The sequence below is a fragment of the Trichechus manatus genome, unplaced genomic scaffold, assembly GCF_000243295.1.
Source record: "Trichechus manatus latirostris isolate Lorelei unplaced genomic scaffold, TriManLat1.0 scaffold00006, whole genome shotgun sequence".
NCBI classification, from domain to species: Eukaryota; Metazoa; Chordata; class Mammalia; order Sirenia; family Trichechidae; genus Trichechus; species Trichechus manatus.
This window is the reverse complement of record NW_004443942.1, coordinates 22,827,262-22,836,687: the sequence shown is the minus strand read 5'-3', so window position 1 is coordinate 22,836,687 and position 9,426 is coordinate 22,827,262. Positions and strand designations below refer to the sequence as shown.

General features: G+C 37.5%; 2 protein-coding genes across 3 annotated transcripts in view; one reads left to right on the top strand and one right to left on the bottom strand.

Annotated features, from left to right (window-relative positions):
* DNAJC24 (DnaJ heat shock protein family (Hsp40) member C24) overlaps positions 1–3,783 on the bottom strand; it is a 47,446-nt gene extending 43,663 nt beyond the window's left edge. The window contains exons 1-2 of the mRNA XM_004369747.2: positions 3,648–3,783; positions 2,506–2,649 (exon numbers count right to left, since the gene is read on the bottom strand). Coding sequence (XP_004369804.1) covers positions 2,506–2,616 — 111 coding nt within the window. The 5' untranslated portion in view covers positions 2,617–2,649; positions 3,648–3,783. The remainder of the gene's footprint in view (positions 1–2,505; positions 2,650–3,647) is intronic.
* Positions 3,784–3,840: 57 nt separating this feature from the next.
* The window catches only part of DCDC1 (doublecortin domain containing 1), a 518,812-nt gene continuing 513,226 nt past the window's right edge, over positions 3,841–9,426 (top strand). Inside the window, exons 1-2 of one of the 2 annotated variants that reach the window (XM_004369746.2) lie at positions 3,841–3,862; positions 7,834–7,911. In XM_004369746.2, the coding sequence (XP_004369803.2) occupies positions 7,840–7,911 (72 nt within the window). In that variant the 5' untranslated portion in view covers positions 3,841–3,862; positions 7,834–7,839. Of the gene's footprint in view, positions 3,863–6,626; positions 7,912–9,426 lie in introns of those variants that run through there. The other variant, XM_023737954.1, reaches the window with a different exon arrangement.

The following is a 9,426-nucleotide window of genomic DNA, read 5'->3' as shown; positions in this document are numbered from 1 at the left end:
GTACTACTGTTTCATGAGAAACTATTTGTACTGTAAGCCTTCACCTGAAGTACAATAAAATATAAAAAAAACTTGAAAAGAAGGACAAAATTAGACAAATTACCTGACTTTGAGACTGACTATAAAGCTACAATAAGCAACATCATGATAAACAGAGAAAAGACTGAAGTTGTCAAGGATTTCATTTTACTTGGATCCACAATCAACGCCCATGGAAGCTGCAGTCAAGAAATCAAATGACACATTGTAGTGGTTAAATGTGCTGCAAAAGACCTCTTTAAAGTGTTAAATAGCAAAGATGTCACCTTGAAGATTAAGGTGCGCCTGACCCAAGCCATACTGTTTTCAATCACTTCATATGTATGCAAAAGCTGGATGATGAATAAGGAAGACTGAAGAAGAATTGACGCTTTTTTGAAGTACGGTGTTGGCAAAGAATATTGAATATACCATGGACTGCCAAAAGAATGAACAAATCTGTCTTGGAGGAGGTAGACCAGAATGCTCCTTACAGGCAACGATAGCGAGAGTATGTTTCACATACTGTGGACATGTTATCAGGAGGGATCAGTCCCTGCGGAAGGACATCATGCTTGGTAAAGTAGAGGGTCAGTGAAAAAGAGGAAGACCCTCAACGAGATGGATTGACACAGTGGCCGCAACAATGGCTCAAGCATAACAATTGTGAGGATGGCACGGGACCGGGCAGTGTTTCATTCCGTTGTACAAAGGGTCGCTATGAGTCAGAACCAACATGACAGCCCCTAACAACAACAATACTGGCATCCAGAGGAGCCCTGACGGCGTAGTTGTTAAGCGCTTGGCTACTAACTGAAAAGTCAGCAGTTTGAACCCACCAGCCACTCCACAGGAAAAAGATGTGGCAGTCTGCTTCTGTAAAGATTTACAGTCTTGGAAACCCTATGGGACAGTTCTGCTCTGTCCTACAGGGTTGCTATGAGTCAGAATTGACTCAACAGCAATGGGTTTTTACTGGCATCTAGTGGGTAGAGGCCAGGGATGCCACTATACATCCTATAGTACACAAGACAGTTCCACACAACAAGGAATTATCCTACTGAAAATGTCAAAGGGCCAAGACTCAGAAATCCCCACTGCTGAAATGAAATACAGTAACTGCAGCAAATGTTGGTGAGGATGTGGAGCAACTGGAACTCTTTCATACATTGCTAGTGCATGTGTAAAATGGTTCATCCACTTTGCTATATACCGTCGATGGCTTCTCCTTGATCTACAAGGCCTTGCATGTTCCAGACCCAGTCTACTTCTCCAGGCTCATCACCCAGTTAACTGAGGTACAAGAATGATTTGACACTAGGAAAACTTTCAATAAAATCTACTTCATTTTACTGACAGAAATCTTAAAAACTCTGAGAAGAAACGTCAAGATCATTCAGGTCAACTTACTACCTAAGGCAGGGATATTAGTACATTCCTGATGGTGAAACATCAAATATCTCTCACAGTGAACATTAATAGTTACAGCAAAATCTCAGAGATTTCAGTATAAACTATAGAACTAATGCTATATAAGCAATGGTTTTCTACTCTTTGGAAAACTGAGTTAACTGGAATATCATTATAGAGGTACAAACATTGGCTTAAGAAAGTCATTAAAATATAGGTTGAGAAAAATAATATAACAGTTTAGAAAGGTACTAAATATTTAAAAAAACAAATCATTTCAAAAAAAGAATGGACTTTGCTGAAAAACAATGTATAAATGGCCTAAATCAGCACTATCCAAAAGAAATACAATGAGAGCTATAAATGCAAGCCACATATGCAATGTTAAAAATAAAAGTGAAATTAATTTTGATAATATATTTTATTTTATATGCAAATATATGTGTATACATTATGCATATAATATCCAAAATAGGATATCCAAAATATTACCATTTCAAAATGGAATAAATATTAAAAATGCCTGCAAGTATTTTATACCTTTTCTTTGTACTAAATCTCCAAAGTCCAGTGTATATTTTACACTTAGAACCCATGTCAATTTGGACTAGTCACATGTCAAGTGCTCCACAGCCACATGCAGCTAGTGGCTACTGGATGCTAACACTGCTTATTGTGTGCCACTCTTCTATGCATTTTACATGGATTATTTCATTTAACCACCCCAACAATACTTTAGGGAATTTTTCTTTAAAAAAAAAAGCAGCACAGAGAGGGGAAAGAAACTTGTTCACATTCTCACAGCTAGTTACTAGCAGAGTCAGGATTCGAACTCAATCAGCCTTGACTGAGAGCCCTTGTTCCAACCAAGATGCTATCCTCCCTCAAACCAAGGTTGTTTTTTTTTTTTTTTTTTTTTTCCCATTATTACTGAAATTTTCAATTAAACCAAATTAAATCTTAAGTCTTGCCACTGATATCGTATTTTCAATTTGGGGAAACTTAACTTTCTGGTAACATTCACAAACTGATTTTTTTTCCCCATGATTTAAAATCTAAGAGAAAACACTTACTTACCATTAAAATGAGTTTTTGATACTTTTCTTTTAAGTCTGACACACTTGCAGATGGGTCTGCTCCCAGAACGCTGTACCAATCCTTTCTTGGTATCTGCTCAAACGCCATCATCCATGGAACAAGAAGTGGCCTTTCTCAGATCAACTGAATAAAAATATTGATAATTCATTGATTTGCATTTATATACAAAATAAGCAAGTACCAATTTTCTAAGTTCTCTAATATTTAGTTCAGTATCATAATTATACTGCAAACCTGATGAAGCACATTTTTCCATTTACAATGTCCCAATTATATCATATATAAGTATACAGACAAGTATGGAAAACCTGTTACACACTTCACAATATACACTGATATCTCAAATTAATGGAAATCCAATAGCATAAAAGGAATTCGATAACGAGTCCAAGTGGTGGATGACCCTCTAAGAAAGTATTTTTGCTAGTCTTTTGGTAAACCGGCACACAGTAGGCATTCACTAAACACTACCTGTTGCTCTCAAGTCGACTCAGACTCACAGTGACCCTATAGGATAGAGAAGAACTGCCCCATAGGGTATCCAAGGCTGTAAATCTTTAGGAAACAAACTGCCACAATGCTTTCCTGCGGAGCGGCTGTTGAGTTCGAACCGCCGACCTTTTGGTTAGCAGCCGAGCGCTAAACCACTGCGCCACTCCTTTTACTAAACACACTAGAGAAGCTTAATAAAAGTTTACTAAAATAAATTTAAAATAACAAAGCAAAGAAACTAAAATGAATTTGCAGGTATTCCTTCTGAATTTCTCCTATTCACTTTTTTTCCTCCCTCAGATTACTTTTGAAGGATACTATACACAAAATAGCCAGTCAGCAGGGGAAGCTAGAAAGCAAGAGTTCCTCTGTTACTGGTGAGGCGCTCAGGCCTCACAAAGAGCCCCCGAAACTGCCCACTCGGGGATGCCTCAAGCCCTCCAGGCTACAGAAAAGACTCCACCAGGCGCCCCAGAAAGCACTGGACCTCTTTCCACAGCTGAGAACGTGAAGATACAGTTGGAGCCTCCTCATGTTCGGACTTGGGGATCCACCGGACTCACAGTCAGCTGTACCCTCCTAACCAACGGCGAGTACCCTCTCCTGGCTTTACTCGCTATCAGACTTACCAAACTTCACACAGCCGTGTGTATCCACTCCATGCATTCTTTCGGACAGAACTCGGAACCGGCTTTACCTTCCGCCGGAAGTCATTGCTGTGACGTGTACACGTTTTTGGCGGAGTCGTAGGGGCGGAGACGCGGATCGGAAGCGACGCTCCGCCCTTTGTGACTCCGTCGCTATGGTAACCAGTTGTCGCTTGGACTGACAGAGTTGACTAACAGTAAGTTCCCCAACTGTGGAGAAATGCGTTTCTAGCTTCCCTCTGCTTCTCTCCTTTTCCTCAGCGAGCATTCCTTCAGCCTTAGCCTTCCCCAAAGCTTCCTCTGCTTACGCTATTCAATCTTAACTCTCAATCCTTTTGTGGGTGTTCCGTGCACTTGGGGAGCGGTGAGAGGAGATATGGGAAGGGCAGAATCTACACTTCCCTCACAGTGGTCACATTCGAAAGTTATTCCTTGCTATCGAGTCGATTCCGACTCACAGCGAGACTACTGGACAGTCAGAGCTATATAGGACAGAGTAGAACCACCGCACAGGGTTTCCAAGCAGCGGTTGCTAGACTCGAACTGCTGCCTTTTTGGTTAGCAGCCTAAGCTCTTAGCCACTGCGCCAGCAAGGCACCCTTCGAAAATTAGGAGGACTAAAACATATGGGAGCCCTGGTGGCGTAGTTAGCTCGACTGTAACCAAAAGGTCAGTAGTTCAAATTCACCAGCCTCTCGGTGGAAGCCCTATGAGGCAGTTCTCCTCTGTACTATAGGGTCGCTATGAGTCGAAATCGACTCGACCCGCACACAACCACAACAACAAAACATGCCAATTTGTTTTTCAGTTTCAATATTTTTTCTGCAAAGGATGTTCAACTTAACTGTTGCTTTTAGACCTTAGCAACCTACAGAACAAAACAAACTTTCAAGCTTCTTTCACATCTGCTACGTACGTCACTTTCACTTCCAACCAGCGAGGCAGGTGAGGCGGATGTTATTATTAGCATTTGTAGATGAGGAAGCAAACCAAAGATCAAGGCCAAATAGCTCATTGGTAGCAGCGGAACCAGCTCTTAACAAATCTCCATGTTCCTAGGGCAGGTATGCTATATTTCAAGCTTACAGAAAAAGCAGATTGAACTGCACACTTTTGAGACAGTTGCAGATGACCACTTCCGTACAAAAGGGCACTGTTGAGGTTTTTTTTTAATTAGTTTTTTCCCCTCTATGCTTCTTATTTACATTTACCTCACTTTCTTGCGTCGTACCCTGAGGTGAAAGCTACTTCTCATTACTTGGCAACATGACACAAATTTCACTTAAAGGAATATGCTCAGTTAAGGTGGTTTTGTTGGTATTCTGCTTAGGTTTGCTTTTTTATTTTTAATCTTTTCTCTTTCTTTTTATCTTTTTTCTACCAATTCTCAGATTGAGAAGCAATCAAAATAAACTTAAGTACAATAAATAAAATATTTTAATATAGTCAATTATTTAATGATGGTATGAAGTATGAAGAAATAACTGAGTGAGCCATAAAGAGAAATGAGTCCTGGCACATGCTAAAACATGGATGAATCTTGAAAATATTATGCTGAGTGAAGTATGTCAGTCACAAAAGGACAAATACTATATGATCCCACTTATTGATGTTTACCTGGGGTGAGAGGAAGAGGGAAAGGGAGAGTCATTGTTTGGAAGCATTGAGCATCTGTTAATGTTGATGGAAGCTTTGGCAATGGATACAGGTGAAGCTTGCACAACATGATTAAACGTAATCGATGCCACTGAATTGTACTTGTAAAAAATGTTGAATTGGCTAATGTTATGTTATATTTTTATCACAATAAATATATATATATATAAAAGGAAAACAGAGTAGCAGAGTGATACAGGCAAAAGTTTAAAAAGCTACAGATAAAAATGTAGATTAGGTTTCTCTAGGACTGTGTCATATTTACTAGCAGTCACAAAGAACACTATACTAATAGTCAGAGGTCTGGTTTTAACCCTGACTTCAGTATACCTACCCTCTCCGTGGCCCTGAGGAAATACCTAAAGCAACAGAACTGAGTGTTGTGAATACCTTCCTGTACAGTATTATCAGAATAACTGCCCCCACCCGCTTAAACTTCTCTGGCCCTCAAACTCCCCTTTTCCACTGCTTGGTCCTTCCTTGTTTGTATAGATAGGCTCAGATACCCTAGTCTTTACAGCAAAAACACTGTGTTTTGATTTACTATGCCATTAGGTTATTGTCTAATCTCTTTAATTTCTTCTCTTACCTAATTCCAAAGAGAAAAATATAAGCACACTACCTCAATTTTCTCAATTCTCTTTCTTGTATTTATATGTGTATATATTTGGGCTTAGAAAGTAAGAAATACAGTTCTTTTCCCCCCCAGAAAATAACCGAGTATTTTGTCATTCCATCCCTACATAGCTTCACTATACATCACCGTAGCACATCATAATTTTGAACTCATCAGTTTTTATATGTTCAATGTATTTTCAATCCATTGTATTTATTAATTTTCTTTTCAAGCTCAAATTGTTCTATCTTTTGGCAATAGGAACCCCTTCATGTTGACTCCTATGTCCTCTGACACAGCCCACTAATATTTCATAGCTTCCTCGTTATCTATCCTGACCTAACTCTGCCATCAGCCATTCCTCCAAGGAATGCTGGTTACTTTTTCACTACCTCTTTAAACCGATGGAATTAAACATCACCCACTCCCACCATACTGCTTTCTTGAAATTCATCAGTAGCAACCAAAATCTCTTTGCCTTTGTTTTTTTGTCAGCCTTGTTGAGGTATATTTTATATCCAATTAATTCGCTAATTTTAAAAGTATAATTGAGTGAATTTTACCAAGTGTATACAAACCCTGGTGGCATAGTGGTTAAGAGCTACAGCTGCTAAGCAAAAGGTCAGCAGTTGAATCCACCAGGTGCTACTTAGAAACTCTATGGGGCAGTTCTACTCTGTCCTATAGGGTCGCTATGAGTCAGAATCGACTCAACGGCAATGGGTTTGGTTTTTGGATTTATACAGTCATATAATCACTAACATAATCATGATATAGAACATTTCTGTCACCCAAAAGGTTTACTCCTGGCCTCTGGTAATCACTGATCTGCTTAGGATTTCATACAAATGGAACCATGCAGTTTGTAGTCTTTTGTGTTGTCATAGAGAAAAAATTACAAGTCTGTTTAAAATTAAAAACAAAGACTTTTAGTATAGCAAAAGAGCACTTTGCAAAACAGGCAACACAGTGCTGGGAGAAATCCAGCAAGGTAATCCAAGGAGCTACAGTGTTACAGAGGTTAATAAAGGCAAAAACTGCAAATAAGGAAGATACAACAGGAGTATTTCTGATTGGTTAACATTTACAAAGTTGCAGGTGGCAGGGTCTTGGTTGACCTCCTTTGCAAGGGTGGCTCCAGGTGACAGGATTTGGCTGACCATACATTTCCTGGAACATTTTAAAAATACAGATACAGGGTACTATAAAGGAGATCTGAAAAACTTTTTTAGGGGGGTCTAGGAGTAATTTGGCTTAGCTACTAAAGCCACATGTTTAATACTATGTGTAAATCCTGCTCAATCTGAATAATCTTTTCCTAACATAGGCCATGTCTCACCACAAGCTCTTCCTTCAGCAAAGTAGGGTAGGTAAAACCACATTTTTCTGTAAAACTACCTGCTTCGAGGTCAAAGGTAAAGTAGAAACTTTACTGACGACAGAAACTACAATTTTAAAAATACAAATGGAATCACTTAGGACAAGAAGGGATTTGGCCTAAACCTTAGCCAGAAGTCTTAGTCATGTGAAGAGCCTTAGTTCTGGAATGCTCTTCCTCACTGTCTAGCCTGTTTCACTTAGAATAATGCTTTTGAGATTTATCAGTGTTGTTGCTTGTATCACTACTTTATTCTTTTTTATTGCTCAGTAGTATTCCTTTATATGGAAATACCACAATGTATTTGTCCATTCACCAGTTAGTGGACATTTGAGTTATTCTACTTTTAGGCTATTATAAATAAAGCTGCTGTGAACCTGCCCTTACAAGACTTTGTGTGGATATAGGTTTTCATTTTTCTTGAGTAAATATCTCTGAAATTTCTGGGTCATTTGGTGAGTATAAGAAATTCATATACTGTTTTCTAAAGTGGCCGTACCATTTTCTGTTCCCACCAGAAATGTATGAGAGTCTCAGTTGCTCCACATCCTCAGCAACACTTGGTGTGGTCAGTCTTTTTACTTTTAGTCATTCAAGTAAGTGGATAATGGTATCGCATTGTGATTTTAATGTGCATTTCCCTTATGACTAATGACATTAAACATCTTTTCATGTGCTTATTTGCCATCCTTGTATCTTCTTTGGTGAAATATTTACTCAAGTCTTTTGCCCATTTTTGCTAATTGGATTGTTGGCTTTCTTACTGTTTTGTTTTGTTTAATTGTGGTAAATATATGTAACAAAATATTTTCCATTTTATACATTTCAGTGACATTAATCATGTTCATCTTGTTGTTCCATTGTCACCATTTACTGCTGAGTTTTGAGATTTCTTTATATATTCTGGATACAAGCCCTTTTACAGATGCATGCTTTGCCAATATTTCTATCCCAGTCAGTGACTTGTCCTTTCATTTTCTTAACTGTCTTTTGAAGAACATATGTTCATTTTTGATGAAGTCAAATTTGTCATTTTTTGTGCTTTTTCTGATTTCTTTAAAAAATCTTTACCTAAACTAAGATCACTCGTTTTCTCCAATGATTTCTTCTAGAAGTGTTATAGTTTCAGCTATTACATTTAGGTCAATGATCTATTTTTTACTTATATTTAAATGTGGTATGAGGGAATGGTTTAGATTCATTTCCTTACATATGGCTATTTAATAGTTCCAGCATCATTTGTTGAAAAGATTATCCTTTCTCCTTTGAATTGCCTTGGCACCTTTGTTTAAAATCAGTTTTACATATATATGTGTAGGTCCATTTCTCAATTCTTTATTGTAGAATTAGGTGAGGCTAGAAAGCAAGGAGGATACCAGATAGTAATGGGCTGTGTCAGAGGATCATGCTCCATTAATCTATATATCTATATGGCAAATACCATACTATCTTAATTACTACAAATTTATGAGCAGCCTTAAAATCAGATAATACAGACCCTCTGAAGTTTTGTTCTTTCTTTTGAAAATTGTTCTGGCTATTATTGATTCTTTACCTTTCCATATAAATTTCAGAACCAGTTTGTCGATTTCTATTTTAAAAAACCTACTAGGATTTTGATCAGGATTGCATTGACTCTATAGAACAATTTGGGAAGAACTGACATCTTAATAATTTTGAGTTTTCCAGTGTATGCGTATGACATATACAATTTCTTTAAACGGTATTTTATAATTTTCAATGCACAGGTCTTGAACATATTTTATTGAATTTATCCCTAAAAATTTTTATGCTATATTGAATAGTATTTCTTGTTTTTATTTCTGATTATTATTTGCCACTTTAAAAGTAAAGTTGATTTTCATGTATTGGCATTGTATCAGGTGACTTTACTAAAATTACTTAGATGTATAGCTTCTTTTTTTGTAGATTTATACGATTTTTACTAGAAAATCATGTTGTCTGTGAAGAAGGCAATTTTAATTTTTCCTTTCCAATGTATCTGCTTTTTATTATATTTATTATATTTATTTTTAAAATAGCCTTATTGCAATGTCTATGACCTACAATGCCATAGTGAATAGAAGTAATGTGTGTGCACATCCTTGCCT